At 44.3% G+C, this 25,100-nt stretch overlaps 1 protein-coding gene across 2 annotated transcripts in view; it reads left to right on the forward strand.

The window, feature by feature from the left end:
* unc5da (unc-5 netrin receptor Da) overlaps window positions 1-25,100 on the forward strand; it is a 165,336-nt gene that overhangs the window by 96,982 nt on the left and 43,254 nt on the right. Inside the window, exon 2 of one of the 2 annotated variants that reach the window (XM_066646220.1) lies at window positions 10,520-10,720. In XM_066646220.1, the coding sequence (XP_066502317.1) occupies window positions 10,520-10,720 (201 nt within the window). Of the gene's footprint in view, window positions 1-10,519; window positions 10,721-25,100 lie in introns of those variants that run through there. The other variant, XM_066646221.1, reaches the window with a different exon arrangement.

Below are 25,100 nucleotides of genomic sequence, written 5' to 3' on the forward strand. Positions count from 1 at the left end.
TTCTGACTTTTTTGTTTTGCCTGCTGAAAATGAAGAGAGCATCTCACAACACAATGGTAACCCAAAAGTACCTCTAGCCACATAAGCTGCTAAGCATACTTTCTGTTGTGTTTGGTCTACACTTCCATTTGATTCGAACCCTGGTCCTTGTAAATAAATGTGGCAGCCTGAAGTGACCTGAAAATAATGGGAGCTAATGACTGTGTGCAGTTGACGCTAATGTCTGATGCTCGTACTGCGTACAATGTTGATTTTATGCCAAGGCTTATCAGTCAACTCGGACTTGATGTGAGTCTCACCTGTTTCTGCCCTGTGGCAAAATCCCTCCAGCTGAATGTGTGAGAAGGAAAGACTGCGACTAGTTGGACAGGAAGTGTTTCCATGGCATCAATCATGGCAGCGCAGCTCCACCATCCTAAGCAGCGTTATCTCCATCTGTCCATCAAACAAGAAGCATTCGTTCAGCATGAAAGGTGGGAAATGCCAGACGGAAAGTTCTTCGGCCCAGTTCGGGCTTTGAGCGCTCTCTAATCCCCCTCTCAGAATCTGACATTTTCACTGGTCTCCCACACAACTGTCTGATCCCGTTTCTGCAGAGGTTTGGGCCATGAGCTGCTCTGAAGATGCGGATTGATACAGGGTTTGAAATATGGTGGTGTCCAGGGCTGTGGCTGCAGATAGCACTTTTAAAATCTGCTATAGTCAGAATGTTTTGCTACTTCTGTGTTGGACTGAATGAACCATGGTTGAAGTAAAACCTGGCTACATGACGTTTCCACGTCTAAACTGTTCTTGGGCCAACTGAATCCAAGTCCAAATTAACCCAAGCTCAAATCTATTCCTGTTTAAAGATACCCTGGGCCAGATGAATCACAGCTTATTAAATCCTGGTTCAAACACAAGTCTAAATTACTCCTAAATAACCCGAAATCCATTCATAGCTTTTGGGCCAACTGAATCCAAATCTAGATTAACCCAACCCAAATAAGCCATACCCTCCCAAATAAGTCTAAGCCAAAAATAATCATAATCATACATCCTGTTACAAAGTAACCCTGATCTAAATAACACCCAAATAGACCTTGACCCGAAACAAGTAATGGACCAAATGAAGCCAAATCCATTTCCGCACTAGCCCACACACGCATTCCAAATGAAATCTTAATCCAGATTAAGCCCAGCTCGACACAACTTAATGATTCCAAATTTATCCTTGGCCTAAATTTTCTCAAGACCAAGTATTCATAGGCTACAAAATAGACCAGATATCATCTAAGTTTAGAGTTTGGGTTATATTTAGGATTAGTTTTAGTGGATGTTTTAGGGCATATGGTTCTTACTAGGTTGCCAGAAATTCACATAAACGTCCATGAATATATTTAGTACGAATATTACAATTTCCAGCTACATGTAGTACACACTGTACACATCTTCTGAACAGTCCTTTAGTCAAATATGTTCAAATTCACCTTAAGACAGCCTGATTGTCAAGGTAGACTGGTCACTCACAGGAATTTTAGCTCCAGAGAGAGACTTTGATTGGCTGTGGCTCTCGTCCCAAACCAATCAGAGCATGTCGTGTAACCTCTTCAGCTTCTATTACAGGATGCAGTGGCATTTTGAAGGGAACTCTTTGTCAGTGGGTGATTTCAGGGTTTTCTAACGGCTCTGTTGAGTCGAGGCTGGCTCCTTCCTCAGCTGTAACGATCAGCTCGGGGGCACTGATGGATTCTGGGTAAAAAATAAAAAGAGCACGACGTAAGAGGGGTGAGCTTTATGAGTGACATTTTTTTCCATATGCCTCGCATGCGTGCTGACAGCAGAGTAATGATATTAATAAATTCACCGGAATGATCCGCTTTGGCTTTTTTTCCGCGGGATATTAACTCCACTTCGTCATGGAATCCGACTCCTCTCGCCTGCCAGGCTTTTAATGAAATGACAAAATGAAAACATTTAAGGTATATTTTACCTGCTCCATTTCTAACGCTGTCCCTGCCAGCGCCACACACTGGGAGAGAGAGAGAGAGAGAGAGAGAGAGAGAGAGAGAGAGAGATGTAATTTATTCTGATTCACTTAGTGGCAGTTAGGGAGCACAGGGGAATGAGTAAGAAGCAGAAGGAAAAAGAAAATAAAACAGAAGAGAGACACGTGAAGGCAGGGGAAGAGAGGAGAAAAGACAGGAACATGACAGCCAATGAATGAATTGGATATAGAAGAAAAAACTAGAGAGAGAGAATAAGAAAACCATAGGACAAAAGGAGAAGGGAAGAGAAGAGAAAGTGTGTGAAAACTAAAGAGAAGATGAGAAAAGGGAAGAGATGAGAAGTTAAGATGAAGAAAGAGAAAATAAGTGAAGAAGAGAAAAAAGAAGACAGGAAAAGTGAGAGGAAACAAAACGAGAAAAGAGAAGAGAAAATGAGAGGAGAAAATAGAAAATGAGGGAAAACTAAAGAGAAGAAGACAGAAGAGAAGAGAAGAAGAAAGAGATGGGAAAATGAGGAGAGAAGAGAAAACAATATTACCAGAGAGAAAACTAAAGAGAAGAAGACAGAAGAGAAGAGAAGAAGAAAGAGATGGGAAAATGAGGAGAGAAGAGAAAACAATATTACCAGAGAGAAAACTAAAGAGAAGAAAAGAGAAATGAGAGAAGAGAAAATAAGATAAAGCTAAACAAGCGAAAAAAGGAGTGAAAATCAATCTAAAGAGAGTAAAAATGAGAGAAAACTGAACAGAAGAGAAGAGAAGAGATAAGAAGAGAAGAGAAGAGAAAACGAGAAAGCAACATGATTACAGATATGAAAACTGAAAAGAAAAGGAAATAAAAGAAAACTAAAGACAAGAGAAGTCAAAAAGTGAGAAAACTAAAAAGAAGAGAGAACAGATGAGAAATGAGATGACAATAGAAAACTAATGAGAAGAGAGGAGATTACAGAAGAGAGAAGAATGAGAGGAAACTAAAAAGAAGATAAGAAAAGAAGATAGAAGAGATGAGAAACTGAAGATAAAACTAGAGAGGAGAGAGGAGAAGCATGGAGCTGCTGAGTGTTTTCAGTGAGAGTGAGCTGTCAGCTGGATGAGGGAGGCAGACAGAGAGAGAGAAAGGATGGAGTGATAGAGCACCGCCTCCCCTCCTCCGTTAAAGGCTTTAATTACTAGCGTTTCTATCTAATGAGAGATAAGCTCTCTGTAATGAAGAACAGAGGATGTTATGGAGGACGGCGAGATGAAGCCGTGTTAATAACCTCCTCATGGCTTTGACAGCGAGCCAGGACCAAACAGCGAAAGTCCCCCCCCACCCTTCCTCCCACCTCTCATTCATCTGAGGATCACCCTCCCACTCAGGCCTTCGGGCTCCATCTGGGCTTGGGGGGGCTTCACCCAGACCCACACGTCCACCATCACTCCATCACCCCCCCTAACACAACACACTGGGGGGAGCAGGGAGCTGTGTGTAAACAGTAAACACTGGGTTATTTACATCACATTTCCTTTTTCATAAAACTGTACCCGGAACAGTGAGAGGTGGGAGAAGGGGCAGTTTCTGATAAAGTGGCCAGTGATTGACAGTAGAAGGGGGGTGTTTCTGATAAAGTGGCCAGTGTGTGTCAGTATAAGGGGGGTGTTTCTGATAAAGTGGCCAGTGAGTGTCAGTAGAAGGGAGGTGTTTCTGATAAATTGGCCAGTGAGTGTCAGTAGAAGGGAGGTGTTTCTGATAAAGTGGCCAGTGAGTGTCAGTAGAAGGGAGGTGTTTATGATAAAGCGGCCAGTGAGTGTCAGTAGAGGGGGGTGTTTCTGATAAAGTGGCCAGTGAGTGTCAGTAGAAGGGAGGTGTTTCTGATAAAGTGGCCAGTGAGTGTCAGTAGAAGGGAGGTGTTTCTGATAAAGTGGCCAGTGAGTGTCAGTAGAAGGGAGGTGTTTCTGATAAAGTGGCCAGTGAGTGTCAGTAGAAGGGAGGTGTTTCTGATAAATTGGCCAGTGAGTGTCATTAGAAGGGGGGTGTTTCTGATCAAGTGGCCAGTGAGTGTCAGTAGAAGGGGGGTGTTTCTGATAAAGTGGCCAGTGAGTGTCAGTATAAGGGAGGTGTTTCTGATAAAGTGGCCAGTGAGTGTCAGTAGAGGGGAGGTGTTTCTGATAAAGTGGCCAGTGAGTGTCAGTAGAAGGGGGGTGTTTCCGATAAAGTGGCCAGTGAGTGTCAGTAGAAGGGAGGTGTTTCTGATAAATTGGCCAGTGAGTGTCACTAGAAGGGGGGTGTTTCTGATAAAGTGGCCAGTGAGTGTCAGTAGAAGGGGGGTGTTTCTGATAAAGTGGCCAGTGAGTGTCAGTATAAGGGAGGTGTTTCTGATAAAGTGGCCAGTGAGTGTCAGTAGAGGGGAGGTGTTTCTGATAAAGTGGCCAGTGAGTGTCAGTAGAAGGGAGGTGTTTCTGATAAAGTGGCCAGTGAGTGTCAGTATAAGGGAGGTGTTTCTGATAAAGTGGCCAGTGAGTGACAGTAGAAGGGGGGTGTTTCTGATAAAGTGGCCAGTGAGTGACAGTAGAAGGGGGGTGTTTCTGATAAAGTGGCCAGTGAGTGTCAGTAGAGGGGAGGTGTTTCTGATAAAGTGGCCAGTGAGTGACAGTAGAAGGGGGGTGTTTCTGATAAAGTGGCCAGTGAGTGTCAGTAGAAGGGGGGTGTTTCTGATAAAGTGGCCAGTGAGTGTCAGTATAAGGGAGGTGTTTCTGATAAAGTGGCCAGTGAGTGACAGTAGAAGGGGGGTGTTTCTGATAAAGTGGCCAGTGAGTGACAGTAGAAGGGGGGTGTTTCTGATAAAGTGGCCAGTGAGTGTCAGTAGAGGGGAGGTGTTTCTGATAAAGTGGCCAGTGAGTGACAGTAGAAGGGGGGTGTTTCTGATAAAGTGGCCAGTGAGTGTCAGTAGAGAGAGGGGGGGTGTTTCTGATAAAGTGGCCAGTGAGTGTCAGTAGAGGGGAGGTGTTTCTGATAAAGTGGCCAGTGAGTGTCAGTATAAGGGAGGTGTTTCTGATAAAGTGGCCAGTGAGTGACAGTAGAAGGGGGGTGTTTCTGATAAAGTGGCCAGTGAGTGTCAGTAGAGAGAGGGGGGGTGTTTCTGATAAAGTGGCCAGTGAGTGTCAGTATAAGGGAGGTGTTTCTGATAAAGTGGCCAGTGAGTGTCAGTAGAGGGGAGGTGTTTCTGATAAAGTGGCCAGTGAGTGACAGTAGAAGGGGGGTGTTTCTGATAAAGTGGCCAGTGAGTGTCAGTAGAAGGGTAGTGTTTCTGATAAAGTGGCCAGGGTGTGACTATGTTTTCTTGCACGTTGTGTGTGTGTGTGTGTGTGTGTGTGTGTGTGTGTGTGTGTGTGTATGCATATGTTTGAGCTTGCGCGGACGGCGGCGTGTGAAAGGAGTAATTAGCGTCTCCAGATCCGCCGCATTCCTCTGACAGCAGTAAAGTGCGGAGGAGCTTCTTCCCTGAAGCCGCTGTCAGGAAGAGCACTGAGGCCATATGCAAATCATTTGTTTATCTATTTATCAGCTTTATCTGTGTTTATTTATTTATTTATTTATCACTTCCTCAACTGTGTGAGAAATGCTAATGCCAGCAAAAAACCCAGCAGTGTTTCACCGCTGAGGAGAGGTTCTGTCAGTCTGACACACACACACACACACACACACACACACAGAGAGAGAGAGAGACCTGCAGGATTAGTAGATAATATCGATGGCAGGTAAACAGTTCTGTACAAAAGTCTTGAACACCATAGATTATTATTATTATTATTATTATTATTATTATTATTTCATATAGTAATTGTGGATCTACAGAGTGCTGCTGTGTGGTCAGTGGAGCTCAGAGAGTGGACAGTGTGTGTAGGAATAAGGAGGGTTTTGTCTAATTGTTTCTATGTTGAAAGGTGGTCTTGAACTTTGGGAACAGTACTGTAAACACAAACATCACAAGCCAGGCAAAGTCCTTCATCCTCCACTTTGAAAGACAGCACACACACACACACACGCACGCACAAATCCATGGATACACAGTGCTAAGATGCTGACAGAGCTCTATTGTTGGGAGGAATTAGAAGACGACTTCATTTCCTGGCGTGCGGCGCTAATCCAGAGACGTGCTCAATCATATTTACGCTTTTATTGATGTTATTTCATATTAATCCATTGTTTGGCTTTCACACTGTGATTAGGAGTAAATCCCCCCGGGCTTTTTGTTTTCTCTCTCTCTCTCTCTCTCTCTCTCTCTCTCTCTCTCTCATTCCCACACTCTTCCTCTTTGTGTCGTCTGCTGATGGATTCGATTCTTTGATGTTATAATGGTGGTTTTGAATGAAGTGTGGACGCACAGTGCATCAAAAGCTAATGTTTTCTAATGCTGTTTATGAGCTGCGTAATTACGGGTGCCGCAGATATACATCCACTCTCCTGCACCGCCGTGCCATAATGTGAGGTAATTGGCATTAGCCTGAAACTGATGGGGGAAGCAAGTAGAAAGTGTGTGTGTGTGTGTGTGTGTGTGTGTGTGTGTGTGTGTGTGTCATTTCTGTTGCTTGCTAAGTTACAATTATGGTTGTATAGCACTTTTCTGCATCCTCAAAGAGATTTACATTTGTTGGGACATTAGGGAAAACATTAGCCTCAGGGCTTTTACACATTCATCTAGTCTCTCTCTCTCTCTCTCTCTCTCTCTCTCTCTCTCTCTCTGTTTCTGTGTCTGTCTCTCTCTCTCTCTCTCTGTTTCTGTCTCTTTCTCTCTGTCTCTGTGTCTCTCTCTCTCTCTCTCTCTCTCTCTCTCTCTCTGTCTCTCTCTCTATCTCTGTCTGTTTCTGTGTCTCTGTCTCTCTCTCACTCTCTCTCTCTCTCTCTATCTCTGTCTGTTTCTGTGTCTCTGTCTCTCTCTCACTCTCTCTCTCTCTCTCTCTCTCTCTCTCTCTATCTCTCTCTGTCTCTCTCTGTCTCCCTCTCTCTCTCTGTCTCACTCTCTCTCCCTCTTTCACTTTCTCTGTCCCCCCCCCCCCCCCCCCCTCTCTCTCTCTCTCACACACACACACACACCTATGGACAGTTTAACACACTCACACCTGTCAACACACTCACCCAGTCAAAACACACACACACACAGACACACACACCTGTGGACAGATTCACACACTCACCCAGTCACATAGACTTACACACTCACACATACACACACCTTTGGATAGATTCACACGCTCTTACCCAGTCACTCACACACTCTCTCACACACACTCACACACGTGGACAGATTGGGAGATTAAAAACGTTACCATGGTAATATCCTCCAGAGTGGAGTGGTGATGACGTAAGGAGGGGTTTGGACACTTTTATTAGTTTAAAGTGGAATAAAAGGATAAAGATGGAAACAGAAGCAGATAAATGATGCCGTGTGAAGGGTCCCCTGGCGCGGAGGGGATGGGGGGGATGGGGGGGATGGTGTTTTTGAGAAGATAAAAAATCTAGGCCCTGGTCTCTACACGCGGTTCTGACCATAAGTCAAACAAGCCCTTCGGTTCTTTTCTGAAATGTGTGTGCGTGTGCGTGTGTGTGTGTGTGTGTGTGTGTAAGAGCAGGGCAGATGAATGTGAGCGATAAGGCCATTGCTCAGCGCCGATGGCAGTGACATCTTGTTTGGCTCGTGGTCTGCGAGATGTTTCTCGCGGCGGCCGTTATTGGTAGTGCGGACCACCGCTCGTATATCATCGCAGCCACCACCCCCACAGACCATAGACCAGCTGCGGTCGGCCATCTTAGATTTTCTGCCGTGTCATGCTTGAGGTCACAATAGTGAGTCGGGATTTCACTGGCCACTTTATTAGAAACACCTCTATTGAACCCTGACACTGGCTCTTGTCTGGTTCTTAAGAGTCTTTTTGGGAACTCATTGTTTCTCTACTTTTTTGTTGTGTTTATGTCTCTCTTTTTCAACTTCCTCCTTTCTTTTCTGTCTTTCTTTCTCTCTCTCTCTCTCTTCTCTTAAACATCGAGTATAAAACAGAATTAAAATGAATGTGTAACTGTATGAAGATGTTTTTCATACGTGTGTAACTGAAACAGGCATCGTCTTGTGTGTGTGTGTGTGTGTTTATCATACAAAGCAAGAATTTCATCTTCACTAACTCTCCAAAGCTGCTGGCAGGCCTTTATTTACCTAAAGCTCTTCATTTAACACCAGCAACAGAAGCACGCTTCTTTATTTAGCTACGGTTTGAGGAGCGACACATCACACACACACACACACTCACACACACACACACACACACACACATTAGCACAGAGGCATGAAGATGTTTTGAGCTAGAACTTAAGAGGCATTTTCACTTACCTCTTTCTATCCTCACTGCCCATTTTATCAGCTTCACTGACCACAGATTGTCGTCTTCCCATTGCTCTGCATACTTTATCCTCATTCACCCTGTCCTTCATTCCAAAGAACAGGTATGATGTTGGAGGGGGTCATTCTCAGCGACTTAAATAGCACAGTAAATAAAACCGACGGTGACTTATGGTTCAAATTCATAAGACCAGCATTAGAATTTATTTTAAAGAATATATTTTTTAAGTATAAAAAACCCCAAACCGCACCCCGCCTCCACCCTGAACCCCCATTGCTTCAAACCCAGAGCACACACACACACACACAAAAAAACCCTCGGTGTTGAGTCACTAGACATTACAGCAGCTGTCAATCACATTTAGATCTCCTTCTCGAGCAAGGCTTATAGCCCCTAAATCTCACTGTAAATAGCCCAGTGTGAAATGACATTAAAGCAGTGGGAATTCAGGCGCATCATCAAGGCACAGCCGCTCTCTCCGAACATACAGCTTCGGCTGCTGTGGCACATCTGTGGAGACTTGAACTATCTTCGGCGTCTAATTGAGAAGCTACTGTCGCCACAGAGCGCAGCAGGATCATCCGTCTTCAGAAAGATCTGCAACAATTCGCCCCCACCACCACACCACCCAGAGAGCATCAGTCGATCAGGGCGCCCTGGTTAGAGCGTTACAGGGACCCCACTAAACTTCTATAAGAAACAGAAAGGGGAACATCTTTGGGAACTTTTTTAGCAATTGCTAACTAGCTTGGATTAAATTAGCCATGAAGTATGGTGGTGGTGTCTCTGGTGGTGGCTAACTGCAATTACAATGATTTGCAGTGTTGTTAAAAATATCTGTAGGGCCGGTTTAAGAAAATCTGACATTTCCTTAAAATACTCTCCACAAAACTGATTTCAGAGAGATGTATTAGACCCCTCTCTCACATTGGAACACAGTTCTGGTTCTTAATGAAACGTCTGTGGCTTGCTTTGGTCAAAAAACAACCTCAAGCCCCACAGCAGTGTTCACCCCCTGTCTTAGCAGCTCTGTTCAGAACAGCCACTTTCAGCACCCGTTCCTTTAAATGATCATGAGCCACTCGCTGTTCACCCCTACCCCGAGTGCACAGCAGTGAGGAGCAGAAGCTCTGGTTTTTAGCTGTTTTCGCTCGGTTCTCTTTCTTCTCCGTTCTCTTTTTCTCAATTTTTACTCAGTGCTCTTATATCTCAGCACTTGTTTTGCCCCCATTTTGCAGCGTTTAAACTCGTCTTTGCACTCCAGCGCTGTGATTGGACAAACTCTGAAAAGGGGGTGGGGCAGTTCTGAAGTCTTTGCACAGCGGAGCTGGATCAGAACGGCTTGTTTTTTGTTTTTTTAGACTTAGGGAGCACATAGAAAACTGACTGGGAGGTCTTGTTTCACAGTGTGTGAGTTGGTGGGCTCCAGATTCAACATTAATTTGAACATGCACCGACCAGCGCCTTCAGTAAATGCAATGTAAATGTAAATGCAAGTGTGAAAGTGGGAGGATGGTTCAAGTACTAGCCTTTCATTCTTTTCTAGAAATTTTTAAGGGACTCACTCGCTGGGCGTATGCGATTCTCAAATTCTTCTTGTGATATGGCTGGTTTAAAGGTGACCAAATTTCCATGACAACAGGGCTAATAAGAAGCGAAGGCTAGCAGAACCCAATTAAAACTATGCAAATTACATTCTGGATAATTGGAAACTATTGGCTTTCACTTCTTTCTCCCCTTGTTTGCTTCTCTGGCCAATTTTGCGGTCAGATTTTTTTTTGTGGGTGTCTGAAGGGCTGTTTGGAGTGGTTTTGGTTTTCTCTGTATGGCTTTGAGCGGAGCTTGAGTCTGATTGACAGGTGAGTTAAGCAGTTGGCTGATGGATGGCTCAGTTAATCAAGCGTCCAGTGCTCTGTCAGAACGGCCGGTTGTGCGTGTGATTACTGAGACCGGTGTCAGTCCAAGACTCTGCTCAGTGAGCTGTGGTCATCACTCTCTTTCTTGTGATTGGATTCAGCAAAAGCTTCTACACAGATGTACCAGAGTCATATCACTCATATATACCTCTGTTACCTAGATTTTGTTGCACTGTACTCTACATGCATTACTGCTTTTTTACATGTTTTAGAATGTTCATCATTCCCACCTTCTCTATTCCAGGGACTCGAGATGGACTCTCGGCACTGACCGGAACGTTACCTCACTTCCTGCAGGAGCCGGACGATGCCTACATTGTTAAAAACAACCCAATCAAACTGCGGTGTAGAGCTCGGCCCGCCCTCCAGATCTTCTTCAAATGCAATGGAGAGTGGGTCCATCAGAACCAACACACATCAGTGGAACACACCGACTTGGGGACAGGTAGAACACACACACACAAAATGACACAATTTTCCTGTTTTCATTTTCTTTCGTCTTTAGCTCGGCACTGAATTACTCACTATTCTTTGGTTCCATATTCATTCATAGTCTGTATGCGCTTATACAGTTCAGGGTCGCGGTGGGTCTGGAGCCTACCCGGAATCTCTGTGTGCAAGGTGGGAACACACACCCTGGAGGGGGCGCCAGTCCTTCGCAGGGCGACACACACTCACACATTCTGGTGGAAATATGCAGAACTTATTTTAAATTGAAATGAAGTGTCAGAATGGAAACGGAAGCAGTTCCAAAATGTGGAAAGGGATATCAGGCAATCAGGCGACCCCTCCTGCCGTCTTGTGAGCACTGGGGTCGTTTCTAGGTTATGTGTGAATGTGGCGGAGTAATACTTTTATTTTTTATTTTTTTGTGCAATATTGATACATCTAGAATGTTTCTCAGCCAATCACAATGTGGGGTGGGAAACAACTATGGTATAATTGATGCTAATAGGCTTATTTGCACTTAGCAACATTTCAGTGTGCTTGTAGCTTGTAGCATAGAAGAAATATTCATATGTCCCCTCCTTAATGACGTCCACATTTTGGGAATAGTTGCTATCACTCCCTGTAGTAAACGAAAAGAACTATATTCCAAAATCCTGTTCATTTTTCTCATGGACACCTATAGCTTTGATGATGCTGACTGCAGAACGGCGCTATGACTTTGTTGGGCTACGGCTCCTCCCCCCTACACAAGCAGCAGAAGTTCAGTTTCAGCTCCGCTAGCGCTGCCATATCATATCAGGTTTGATCAAGACCTAAATGTGAGGTTGAGGGCATGAAAGCAGTGACTCTGCCTTTAGTGCTTTATCACTGGGAGACTGAAAGGACCGGGATGGTGATGCAACCCGGAGAAATGCCATCGCTTTACTGTCTCCACACACACACACACACCCACAGCCACTGTTGTTTTCCATTCACTTCCCCTCAAAGCAGTCGCCTCTTCAAACACAGCACCTTTTCATGCCATTTTATACATTGCTTCGCACTCACTTTGTTTTGCTGCGAACAAAAAGAGTAAAAGCATCTATTCAGTCGCCCGTGGGCCGCATAGAAACTGCGTGTTATATTTGGGTCCGTGATGTTAGTAGACGGCGCCTCCTGAGACCAAGCCAAGGCTAGTTTAAATTCAGTGTTTGACCTGAAGGTTTCAAGTGAAAGGCAGACTCTGCGACTCAAAACCTCTCCAAAATATAAAAGATAGAATCCAAAGTTTATTCAAAATACCAGCAGAAAGAACCCAATCTCAAGTCCACTCCAGTCTCCGGAGGCCTTCTGATGATTTGTCTGCAGTTTCCTTTTTAGGTCTTAACAATTGTGGCTTAGCGCGTCCAGACTTTTTTATTATTATTGTTTCCACATTCATTCATTTAAATGGAAAATTATTTAACTTTTTCTTTCTTGATCATTTTGTTTCTCCTGGGTCTGTTTTTGTAGCAGCACAGGTAAGGCAGCTTTTTTCCAGACATCGTAAGGCCTGATCACACTTATAGGGAAGATGTAGCACTTCAAATAACAGTTCAGATCATGGTCCAAGGTCTGATCTTCTCCTGAGGAAACTCACTGTGTAGAAGGGGTGTGTGAAACTGTGCGATTGAGTGTGTGATGCCTGTAATTGTCTGGTGCCCGGTCCAGGGTGTGTTACAATGATCAGGATGAAGCGGTTCCATAATATGAATGAATAATTGAGCTAATTAATTAATACATTCATTGATTCATTCATTCATTTATTCATTGTGTGTAACCACTTATTTAATTCAGGGTTGCGGTGGGTCCGGGAACACCCTGGAGGAGGTGCCAGTCTCTCACAGGTTAATTAATTAATTAATTAATTAATTAATGTAAACACTCTCTTTCTGTAGTTTAGATGCTGCAGATTTTATAAACAAACAACAGTCAGAAATGAGTCCACCCTCAGCCTAACTCTGAATGTAGATAATAATGTGCAGGAATGGATTATGGATCGAAGGGTTAATAATAACATTCAGACATTATTGGAAGGGCCCAGCTTAGATTCTAATCATTTGTTTCAGACCATCTTTAAGTAACAGTGTTGGGTGCCTACAGAGTCAGACCATGGCAAATTGAAATCTACAGGAGCTAATTAAACCGTGTAGAAATCGACAGAACTGCAGAGATTTTATTGCGGCATCTGCAGAGATCCACATCTCTAAACACAGACGCTTTCCCATTCAAATCTCCACACCCAATAAACCTGTATGTGTAAGGCCAGCTAATCGACTCCGCAAATCTGCGGGGCTCCATTGATTCAGTCTGGGGTCCTGCAGCGCAGGACAGATACACAACGATAGCATCTGCCCAGCGGACAGGCTGATAAATCAAACCCAGATAGCTGGCCTGCTGGTGTCCTTGGGCAGTCAGTGTGGCTGGGTTTGATTATTTGTCCTGCGCGATTCAACACACTGAAATCTGTCAGCTGTTTAAATGCACTTATTGAGATAAGAGCAAGGGGCACAACATAACCACTGGTCTGCTTGCACTCTGGAACCCAGAAGGGACTCCCCTGGGGAGGGGAAACTTCATCCTGGAGGAGCAGGTTGGCCTTGCCCTTAACCAAGGGAGTGCCTTGCAACTTGTGGAACCAAAATACACAGTCTTAGAAGGCAATTTTTAAATCATATTAGTCCACAAGGCCCAAATTGATTCACATTCCAGTGCTGTCGAGTTGATGGCTGTCTGTTGTGGGGAGTGAGGCACTCTCTCACTTAAGGCCAAGGCTGCCCTGCTCTTCCAGGTTCCAGATTCTAGGGTTATCTATAGTTCTACATCATGCGGCTTTTCCACTGCATGGTATATTCTTCTACTTGGCTCTACGCACTTTCTTGTTTATAGTACCAGTTGGTTTTCCATTAGCACAGCTCTCTCCAAAATGTAGCCAGTGACATTGAAGAACCCTGTCTCTGTTGGGAATAGCGGGTTTTGGACACCACAACAATGGCGGCGTTAACGTTAAGCATTTACTCATGGTGTATTGGCACGTTGTTGTTGTTTGGGACTGAACACAACTCCGTCATCAGTTCAGACAGATCAGTAGAGTTTGTTCCTTCCTTGTTGCAGCGTCCAGCTCTCGCTGGATTCTTTCATCGGCCACCGATCCAAGGAGCGTTTGCACCTCTTCAAAAGACCACGGCGTAATTTTACGAGCTGCCGTCGTGAGTCGGATAAAAACAAATGCAATTTCTGCTTTAGCTGGAGATTTTACAAATAGATAATTTGCTGAGTCTCTCTGGCCAATCAGCACTCTGCAAAGTTTACACATCACAGTTTGGTCCCTACTAAGCTTGCCTGGAACTATGAGAGAGCAGGGACTGAAAAGGAATACCGTTCCAGGGACCAGGACCAAATTTACCTAATGGAAAATCAAAAAATGCTGAGTAGAGTTGAGTGAAGTAGAGTGAAGAATCCCTTTGAGAATTATGACTGTTGCTAGCAAACTGTTCTGATTGTTAGCATTGGCTAACACAGTTAGCAACCCTTTCAGAGCTGCCATAGAGCTTAAGGCTTTCATTTCTGTTTACACAAGTTTGCTAGCACTAGTACAACCTGCTCAAAAAGCTTACATACAACTGTGGGTACAGTAAAATCTATGGTCACGCATAAAGTGGCCAGGGAGTGGATTCTATTAAAGCGAACAGAGAACTGAGTTTCAGGTGTTACATAAAGGCAATCATCCCCCAGCCGCTACCAAAAAGTGATCATGCAACAATGGTCACGGGCTGTCACGCAGGTCTGAAAGCTTTTCACCACCTCGTGTGACCTTTCAGCAACCTGTAAATCTGCTGAGGAAAGGCAGCCATGACAGCAGTGGCATTGTTTCAGGGATCAGAGCAGCTCTGAATGCACTTTGGGAGTATGAATGATTCACGATGTTAAAGATGTATAATGGAAGAGCTCTGTAAATAGGCCAGACTCCTCTGACAGGTGAATAAAGCCCAGGTACTTCGACACGTATGAAGCTCCAGAGTTCACGTCATGGCCAGATATTCATATTTCAGCCCCCAAGGGGGACCTGGGGAGTTGGTATCATCTTTCAAAACAGCTGTGTGTGAGCACATGTGCATAGTTAATGTGAGAAATGTCTGTACGGGCAACTGGAGACGGCTAACTGCTTTTTGAAGGCTAATTGCCTTTTCAGTTCATGAGGCCAGTGGTCTTCAGGAGCGGGGTGCGGTTGCTAAGGCTCATTGCTGGAGGAGGGTGTCATCATCATGTTTTGCAGCAGACAAATGTTTTTCAGTGAGATGAAAGGGATGGACAGGGTCAGGGCACATCAAGCTTGGAAATAAATGAGACTGGCAGCTCAAACAGAGCAGAACATATATAATGTATATGTAAGTAAAAACACCATTCAACCTGATTGTGAATTAGCCAATGATAGTTGTGTCTTTGAAAGAAAAATCCTGCTTTATCTCAGTGCTCATGACAGAGCACAAGCGTTAGCTATCATTAGATAACATATGACATTTAATTTTGCTACGAAAGAGCAGCCTATCAGCTAACAGCAGCTAACTACCTGATGTTATCATTTATCCATAGGCAGTTGACCCAATCTAACTCAGAAACTCAGGAGGCAGTCAAATAAAATGTATTAAATAAGCTGGAGTGTCGTTAGTTAGTTAGCTATTCATGTTAGAAAACAGCGCCCTCTCTGGCTGCACAACAACATCGTTAATGAAGATGCGACCGATGATGGGAGTGAGGAAGACAGATGGGAAATGGTACGGTCCATTTTAGGGGTGTCTGAAAGTCTATTGCAAAATAATTCCAGGCATGTATATGGATGTATTTGCATATTGTAATGTTTAAAATTACAGATAAAAAAGATCTTTTAGGGCTGTCGTTTGAATTTAAAAAAATACAATTTGCTGTGATTAATCACACTGTCTCCTCTTAAAACTGAAGTGTTTCAAAATGGACATTTTAATGTAAGCTAAAATAATCAATGTAAAATCCCCTCAACAGAATTATATTTATAATAGTAATGTCTATTTGATCATTGAGCACCTGAAACTACGGATACTGGAAGCCTGTGCTAGCATTTCTACGGCGATGTTGCTATCAGTGTGTGAAGAGTGGGAGGGTTGAATTGACAATCCAACACAATGGGCAGCACTTTGAACACATTTTATAAGTGGTCAGAAACTTGTAAATAACTCATGAAAGAATGAAGTTATGGTAAAACCATTGTTTTTCTTGTGAAATTCCCAATACGTTTAATGTGTGACATGGCCAACAAAAGTTGGATCCAAAATGGCCGACTTCAAAATGGCCGCCATGGTCACCACCCATCTTGAAAAGTTTTCCCCCTCCCATATACTAATGTGCCACAAACAGGAAGTCAATATCACCAACCATTCCCATTTTATTAAGGTGTATCCATATAAATGGCCCACCCTGTATATATATATATATATATATCTTTTTTTTTTCTCCTTTACCCGACCTGACATTTTTTACTCTTTTTGTACCTTTTGTGTCAGAATCTAATCAAGTGATCCCCCCTCTTAGACCACAGCCTCAAATTCCTTTTCTCTGGAGTATGTTTTTAAAGTTTTAATAATGTATGATTTGCAGGAGCAAACCAGCAGCCAATCAAATGACTCGATTTGATCCACCTAGGTAAATATAAGCAACATGACTCACAAGCGTCCGCTCACAGACAGAGGTCAGAGAGCAACCGGCTGTTTACCGGTCAGTCAAACTGGTGGAGGAGAGGAGGATGACAGGAGAGTGTGTGTGTGTGTGTGTGTGCATTACAGAGAGAAAAAGAGAGTGACTGTCTCTTCCGGAGAGATTTAGAGAGCCAGTGGAAAAGAAAGAAATGAGAGCGAGGGATAGAGAGATTTAAAGTGACTGAGAAGTGAGAGGAGTATGATTTAGATCAGTGAAAGGAGGATAGAGGGATGAATAGATGGATGGATTATGGAGTGAAAGCTGTTTCGTGGAACCAGAGATGAAATGGAGGAACAGAAGGAGAGCGCAGGAGGAGGACAACCCCTCAGCGCAGAGCTGGGTGATTTGGGTTCTCCTCCTAGCGTGTTGAAATGTCCAGTAAACAAGTGCAATGCACTGTAACTGAACAGCATGTTTGCAGACGTCACATCACTGCGTGAACTGCAGACATAGGCATTGGTTCAGTTCTTTTTTGAGCTTCATTAGTGTCTTAAGTTAAAGGATGCTCTTAAACGGCCTCAAACTCATAAACATCACCTCCAACATGTTGTGATTTCCTGTTTGTACATTTCTTTCAGAGTATCGTGTAAGTAACACTGCACAGGCTCCTGTACAGAATCATGCGATGGAAGCAACCTACTGTGGTCACAAATACTGCATGGAAATACTAACGTGGTACGGATCTGTGGTTTAGAATCCGCACTGTCCACACAGTTCAGACACGGGGTTTGTGCCTGAGCAGCACTGAAATGACGCGTCTGTGGGTGATGCATGGACAGATCAGTTTAACGTAACTGGCTGAAGATTAAGAGCAGCAACATGTTTACAAGCTGTTTATGCAGACACGAGCCAGGCCTTTGATTCTGGATTAGTGGAGGGGGGAGAGAGAGAGTATATCTGTCTGAGTGAACAATCATGACGCAGATTGTCCTCCAGTGTCAGATCACACAAACATCACCCTTAAGTAGCACAATGTGTGTGTGTGTGTGTGTGTGTGTGTGTGTGTGTCTGCGTTCGTACACACTCTTGGCCTGATGAATTGAGCTTGGTAATCCCCCTAAGTGGATATGCCCCACACAATCACACACACTTACTGATACAGTTGGTGCCAGTTGGATCATGAGGCGTACAGAGCCTCTCAATGCAGATACACTCTCCCCTACAGACCAAAACACACACACACACACACACAGCTGCACCACTAAAACAGAGACAGACAGAGCCTGGGAAGAGGTTTTATTGAGCTCAGCCAACTCCTTAGAGACATTGGCCAGAGAGTGGAAGTAGAAGGAGGGTGTTTCTAATAAAGTGTCCAGCGAGTGGAAGTAGAAGGGAGGGTGTTTCTAATAAAGTGTCCAGTGAGTGGAAGTAGAAGGAGGGTGTTTCTAATAAAGTGTCCAGAGAGTGGAAGTAGAAGGGAGGGTGTTTCTAATAAAGTGTCCAGTGAGTGGAAGTAGAAGGGATGGTATTTCTAATAAAGTGTCCAGAGAGTGGAAGTAGAAGGGATGGTATTTCTAATAAAGTGTCCAGTGAGTGGAAGTAGAAGGAGGGTGTTTCTAATAAAGTGTCCAGAGAGTGGAAGTAGAAGGGAGGGTGTTTCTAATAAAGTGTCCAGCGAGTGGAAGTAGAAGGGAGGGTGTTTCTAATAAAGTGTCCAGAGAGTGGAAGTAGAAGGGAGGGTGTTTCTAATAAAGTGTCCAGAGAGTGGAAGTAGAAGGGAGGGTGTTTCTAAGAAAGTGTCCAGTGAGTGGAAGTAGAAGGAGGGTGTTTCTGATAAAGTGGCCATTGTGTGGTAGTACAAGAGGGGGTGTTTCTAATAAAGTGGCCAGTGAGTGGAAGTAGAAGGAGTGTGTTTCTAATAAAGTGGCCATTGTGTGGTAGTACAAGAGGGTGTTTCTAATAAAGTGGCCAATGTGTGGTAGTACAAGGTGGTGTTTCTAATAAAGTGGCCAGTGTGTGGAAGTAGAAGGGGGGTGTTTCTGAGAAAGTGGCCAGTGTGTGGTAGTACAAGGCGGGGTTTCTAATAAAGTGGCCAATGTGTGGAAGTATAAGGGGGTGTTTCTGATAAAGTGGCCAGTGTGTGGTAGTACAAGGCGGGGTTTCTAATAAAGTGGCCAATGTGTGGAAGTAGAAGGGGGGTGTTTCTGAGAAAGTGGCCAGGCCGTGGTAGTACAAGGGGGTGTTTCTAATAAAGTGGCCAGGCCGTGGTAGTACAAGGGGGTGTTTCTAATAAAGTGGCCAGTGTGTGGAAGTAGAAGGGGGGTGTTTCTGAGAAAGTGGTCAGTGTGTGGTAGTACAAAGGGGTGTTTCTAATAAAGTGGCCAATGTGTGGAAGTATAAGGGGGTGTTTCTGATAAAGTGGCCAGTCTGTGGTAGTACAAGTGGGTGTTTCTAATAAAGTGGCCAGGCCGTGGTAGTACAAGGGGGTGTTTCTGATAAAGTGGCCAGTGTGTGGTAGTACAAGGGGGTGTTTCTAATAAAGTGGCCAGGCTGTGGTAGTACAAGGGAGTGTTTCTAATAAAGTGGCCAGCGTGTGGATGTAGAAGGAGGGTGTTTGTTATAAAGTGGTCAGTGTCCCCTGTCTGTGTCTAGTGTTCTCTCCTGCTGCCATCAGCCAATGACCTGCCAAAGCGTCAGTGTCCTGCCAGACACACACACACACACACACACACACAGAGAGCGAGAGGAGAGACAGAGACAGAGAGATGAAAGGAGGACACACTGACCACAGGGGCCCTGGAGCTTTTGGGTGGAGTTGAGACGACTGGCACGAGTCAAGCACCGAGGATAAGACTCAGCTCAGAGATACAGTCTCTCATCCAGACGAACACGAGGATTAGTGTAAGAGAATAGGGTCTGTCTCTCTGTCTCACACACACACACACACACAAAGTTGTGATGGACTGGTGCCCGGTTCAGGGTGCGTTCAATCATTCACTTTGAAGTAATCAATCAGTGAAAAATGTGCTTAAGAAAAGCCACAGCATCGAGTTGTAAATGACCACTTCCTTTACATCTCACATCTTATTCAACTCTTTTAAGTTGTAAACAAGTGTGTATACACAGTGTTGTGTGTGATTCAGCTCCATTAGAGCAGATTACCCACAAGCAGATCAAAAGATCCGGTTCTGTTGGGTTTAGAAGATTAGCTCATTCAGGGTTCAGGGGGTAAATTTGATCCCTGGTGATTGCAGGAGGTTTGTAGGTCACAACACATGAAAGGTGCATTGGCAAGCTGCCAGGAGCCCTCACAAACCTTCCCTTCTCCACCCAATCACACAGACACACACACACACTGGCTGTGCTTCAGCAGAACCATATGCCGGAGAACACAGAACCGAGACGACACCGAGTGTTCAACTCTCAGAGTGGTGGCGTATTTATAACCATTAGTCATGCTTTAGTTTCCCCTCTTCTGCTTTCTGCTTTGTGCTACACACACACACACTCTCTCTCTCTCTCTCTCTCTCCCCCTGTCCTCCTGCGTTCGCCCTGAAATGATGATTTATTTTGTTTATTCAAACTCACTCTCTCGCCCGGTGAAACACTTTTCTTGGTGACAGTGCTTTTGGGCCTCCACCCATTCCTCACCACTTCATCACTGCATCCTTCTCTCCGCACACATTCCAACTGTGCCTCACCCACTTCCTCTAAACACTTTGGAGTGCAAACTTTATACTGACGAGGCAGTACGCTCAATCGATCCACACTGAAAATACACACAATCACACCGCCGTGATCGTAGTAAACAACCACACACCATCCATCCCTCAATGATCCATCCGTCCACCCCTCCGTCTATCCATCCATTCAATCCCTGCGTTGTGTTCAAACTTTGGACCCATCTGAACACCTCTGCTCCCCTGAGCACCCCCCTGTAAGACTCGGATTTGTTTACTCTCCAATAACAGATTTGTGTGTATTCTAAATAACAACCCGTGGCTTTCCCCTTTAAAAGCGCAGAGGGCGGATTGAAAGAGGAATATAAAGAAAATGAGACTGGGATCAGGACGAATAAAAGACAAAGCAAACTAACAGTCGTACAAACAAAACACAAGCGAATGAAACGGCGGCGTCTGATTAAACAGGAACCGAGGAGGTCATGGATCAGCATTCAATAACGGCATTAAACTCTTACACTGCAATGAAAGAAAATGAAAATGCATTTTTTTTTATTTGATATACTGCAATATGGCAACATGCTGAGAGAGAGAGAGAGAGAGAGAGAGAGAGAGAGAGAGAAGGGGAATGTTAAATAAATAAGAGATTGAGTCAGGTCGGCATTCAGAGCATCTATAATCCTTTAAAATCAGAATCATTACCTCTCCGACCGTGGGGAGAGAGAGAGAGAGAGAGAGAGAGAGAGAGAGAGAGAGAGAGAGAGAGAGAGAAGCAACCCAAAATGCCATTCGGATCCACCCACTGAGTGTAATAAAACACTAAATATACTCACGGCACTGCTACCTACTAAAACGAGTACAACATTCATATTCAATGTTTTGAATATTTACAGCGTGCAGAGAAGCGCCTGCTGAAAACCTCCACAATAACCAGAAAAGAAAGGATACTCCATATCTCTGCAGCTGTGAACGGAATAATCTTCAGGCCGTGTTCACATTAACATCACTCTGAAGTGATTCAGATCAGATTTTTTATTTGGAGTCTTAATGTGACACATCTCACAGCTGTGTGGACTTTTCAAATCCGATTGGAGTCACTTTCACATGTGGTTCTGGATCAGATACGTAGGTGATTTGTGGACATCAGATGAATGTGGACACTCCTCTCTAGTGGAGACCAGGAATCTATGATGCATGTGTGTGTGTGTGTATGACATTGTGGGGACCAATGTAAATTGTGTTAAGGTTAGACTTAGGGTTAGCTTTAAGCTAGTAGTAGTCCCCACAATTCACATATGCAAGACTGTGTGTGTGTGTGTGTGTAGCAGAGCATCACAAACATGTTAGAAACATCACACACACTCCTGTACTGCACTGAAGAACCTTTTGCCCATGAATAAATGATAGCAGTGGGGAAAATAAAAGCTGTGCTGCTTTGAAACGGGAAACTTTTATGGCCCCAGCAAGTCAAACACAACCTGTTTGGACACAGCTCTGGGCAGAAGTGTGCAAACCAACTTTTGGATATTAAAGCACCCTTTAGCCTCCTTTATACAAAATGTATAAAGTGTGTAACTTTTAGTAAATGTAGTGGTGCAAGTACAGGTTCTAGTTCTGAAAGCTGATTGGTTGAAACACACAATATACACACACTTTTGACCTAATCACTCATTTAACATGCCACTATGAACCATGCTTTCTTTGGGTGAAGGGACAGTGACTCCTCCTCCTTCAACATCCACAGCTGAAGTGCCTTTAAAGCAAAGCACACATCCCCCAACTGCCACCCCAGGTACTGAGATGGCTGCCTCCTGCTGTGGGTTTGTGTGTGTACAGGCTCACTGCCTCTAGTGCACTAGTGTGATTGTATTTGTGTGTGTGAGTGTGTATGTGTTCACTGCCACAGGATTTTGTTGTACTCAGAGGTGGAAATCCCAGGGGGATTCTTCATGGTGGTTTTCCATTAAGAATATGTTTGGTGAGATCACGCCACTATGCCCAGATATAGTGGGCCGTTTTTGGTATCACAGTTTGAACACACTAACTGTAGTCTTAAATCAACCGTACTTGTAATCTTCGTCCTCAGGAATTGCTCTTGTTTATTGGCCCCCGACATTGAAATAAAATTTATGCCTGATTGTACTGCACTTCAAAGACAATTAAAGTATGTTTCACATTGGTAAAATCACAGCATCACAGCCTCTATATGGTTTATTGCTTTATTACTTAATAGTGAAGTTCATGATTGCAATCAAAAGCTCATTTTATAAAATTCAGAAGATGTTTCCTCACCATTCGCTGCTATCCAGGTGTTTAAAACTGGTCTAACGTCTTTACGAAGCCCAGTGTCTATAAATGAGTAAAAAAACAAATTGTCTTGGCCCGGTATGCTAGGTTTTCTTTTGATAAGTACAAACTGAGATGAGGATATTGCTCTATTCCTGCTCCATAGGTGGGTAATATTGACTTTATTTTACTGTTTTGTATCTTTTGAGATTCTGGAGATGGTTAACTTCATTACAGAAAGTGCTACAAAAATAAACAACTCAAGTTCCAAATAAGCTTCAGTGGTAATTCAAACAGTGAACAAAAAACGTACAGACAAGTTACACTCCAGGCGGCACGGTGGCGCAGCAGGTAGTGTCGCAGTCACACAGCTCCAGGGGCCTGGAGGTTGTGGGTTCGGTTCCCGCTCCGGGTGACTGCCTGTGAGGAGTTGGTGTGTTCTCCCTGTGTCCACGTGGGTTTCCTCTGGGTGCTCCGCTTTTCTCCAACAGTCCAAAAACACACGTTGGTAGGTGGATTGGCGACTCAAAAGTGTCCGTAGGTGTGAGTGTGTGAGTGAATATGTGTGTCTGTGATGCCCTGTGAAGGACTGGCGCCCCCTCCCTGGGTGTATTCCCGCCTTGCGCCCAATGGTTCCAGGTAGGCTCTGGACCCACCGCGACCCTGAACTGAATAAGCGGTTACAGATAATGAGCTCCATACAAACAACAGTCATTGTCCCTCAAACATACCGCAGAGATTAGAACTGCATTGTAGATGTCCCCTTTAAATTTGAAGCTTTGGCGGCATGTGGATGTCAAAACAAGTCAAAAGTGTAAACAGCAGTCCCAAACTCACTGCTCCGAGTGGGGTTCGAATAGAGCAGTGGTGAAATTAGGCTTAAGCAAGACTCTGTTCTGAAATGGAGGGTGTAATTTGGGACGCAGCTTTGGGATGGCTATGGGAAAGTGCACAGCTATAAGACCCTGGGATGGCTGCACACACACAGGCGTATCCACTACCACACACACACAAACAGGCGTTCAAAGCATATAATCCTATATTTATGAAACAGCAGTACAAGTAGGGCAGAGAGCTGCGCTACATTCTCCCGCGAGCTTTGCGTCGTCTTCAAAGCCCAGGCAGCACACACACCAACAATAAACAACCCCGAAATAACTGACAGCCTACATAATGGGTGCCATAATTAAAACCCACTCGATCACACACGCGCTGGTCAAAGACACACACAGGATTGTTTCCCAAACAAGTGTAGCTGTCAACCACATGCAAATAAAGCCCAGGCTTAAAACACTGGCCTTGTCAAATACCAGCGCTCCACGCTCTTATAAAATAATTCCTTTCGTGAGTTTAACACCGTCAAACTCCATTAGACCTCAGAGAACGCCACTCCTGCCGTGACTTGGAACGTTTCCAGATCTGCTTGAAAAAGACCCTTTGACTTGTAAAGTGTAATTATATGCCAAAGCGTCTGAAAAACAAGACATGTCTTTAGCTTTCTAACTCGAGTCGAGTCGGTCGGCTGGTGGCGAGGGGACCGTGAAGTGGTTCGCGTCTGCGTGGGCCATCTACTCCAAACATGCGCTTAAGAATGAGTGGAGAATTAAATGTGAGAATTCCCAGTTTGGAGCGGCACGGTGGCAGGATTAGAGCAGCTGATACACAACACCTGGTTCTGCTTCTATATTTCAAGACACTGTGAGGAGTTTAGTGTGTTCTCCCTGTGTCTGCATGGGTTTCCTCCTGGGGCTCTGGTTACCTTCCACAGGTGTGAGTGACTGGGTGAGTGTTAAATCTGTATGAAGTAATGGTCCAGTAATATCAGCGCTCTCTGGGTTTAGACTGCGCAGGATTATGTTCGTGTTAATGTAGTTGATAGTGAAGGAGGGCATGTTCAGATAATCACTATTTCAAACCACACTGCTGTGAATTTTCAAGGAGGCACTTACCCACTGCTACAATTCTCCCACCATCTCACCAGTGGGTACCCAATTCCAATTCACAATTAGGCTCGGAATGATGAGTGGAACGATTGCTTTGCAGCAGTGAAATTGTTGTTGTCCAGCGGTGCCACCATTGTTTTCTTCTTAGAGGCGACTCTCCACCTGCGGCCTGGCACTGTGCTTCGATTTTACACCTCGCGGTTCAGTCGGATTCGACTTTAGCCTATTTACATTTCGGGGCTCTTAAAATAAAAACTTTTTCACAGTGTGACCCCTGCTTTGATTGAGAAACATTTCGCAGCCCCCAACTTGCTCAATCAGGTGGCTACAAAAGGCTGTTGTGCATGGATTACTTCACTACTCACAGGGGTTGAGTAAAGAAATATCCACGGAAAGAGGGAAAGAAGACCATTCATTCACAAATAAAACAAGCAGCAGTGAGATTCTGGTGAATCAGAAACAGTGCAGGGCAGTCTGAGGAGACGTAACTGTGAGTAACTATGTAGATCAGTCCAGACGAGCCCCACGGAGAATCTGTAGGAGTCAAACATTTACAGCCAATCAGAGACAAGCTCCCAATTCATGAAACGTGCTGATCAGAATCAAAAGCACTTTATTACATCAAGTACATTGCACATATAAACAGCAACAGTCCCAAACAGTCTTGGTGAATACACATATGAATGACATGTAACATACAAGTATTAAACTAAGGGAATCGTTTAGAATATGGTAAAGAGAATAATGAGCAAAAAAAAAACTTTCAAGGAGTTAAAAG

The sequence above is a fragment of the Hoplias malabaricus genome, chromosome 15 (genome assembly GCF_029633855.1).
Source record: "Hoplias malabaricus isolate fHopMal1 chromosome 15, fHopMal1.hap1, whole genome shotgun sequence".
Classification (NCBI taxonomy): domain Eukaryota; kingdom Metazoa; phylum Chordata; class Actinopteri; order Characiformes; family Erythrinidae; genus Hoplias; species Hoplias malabaricus.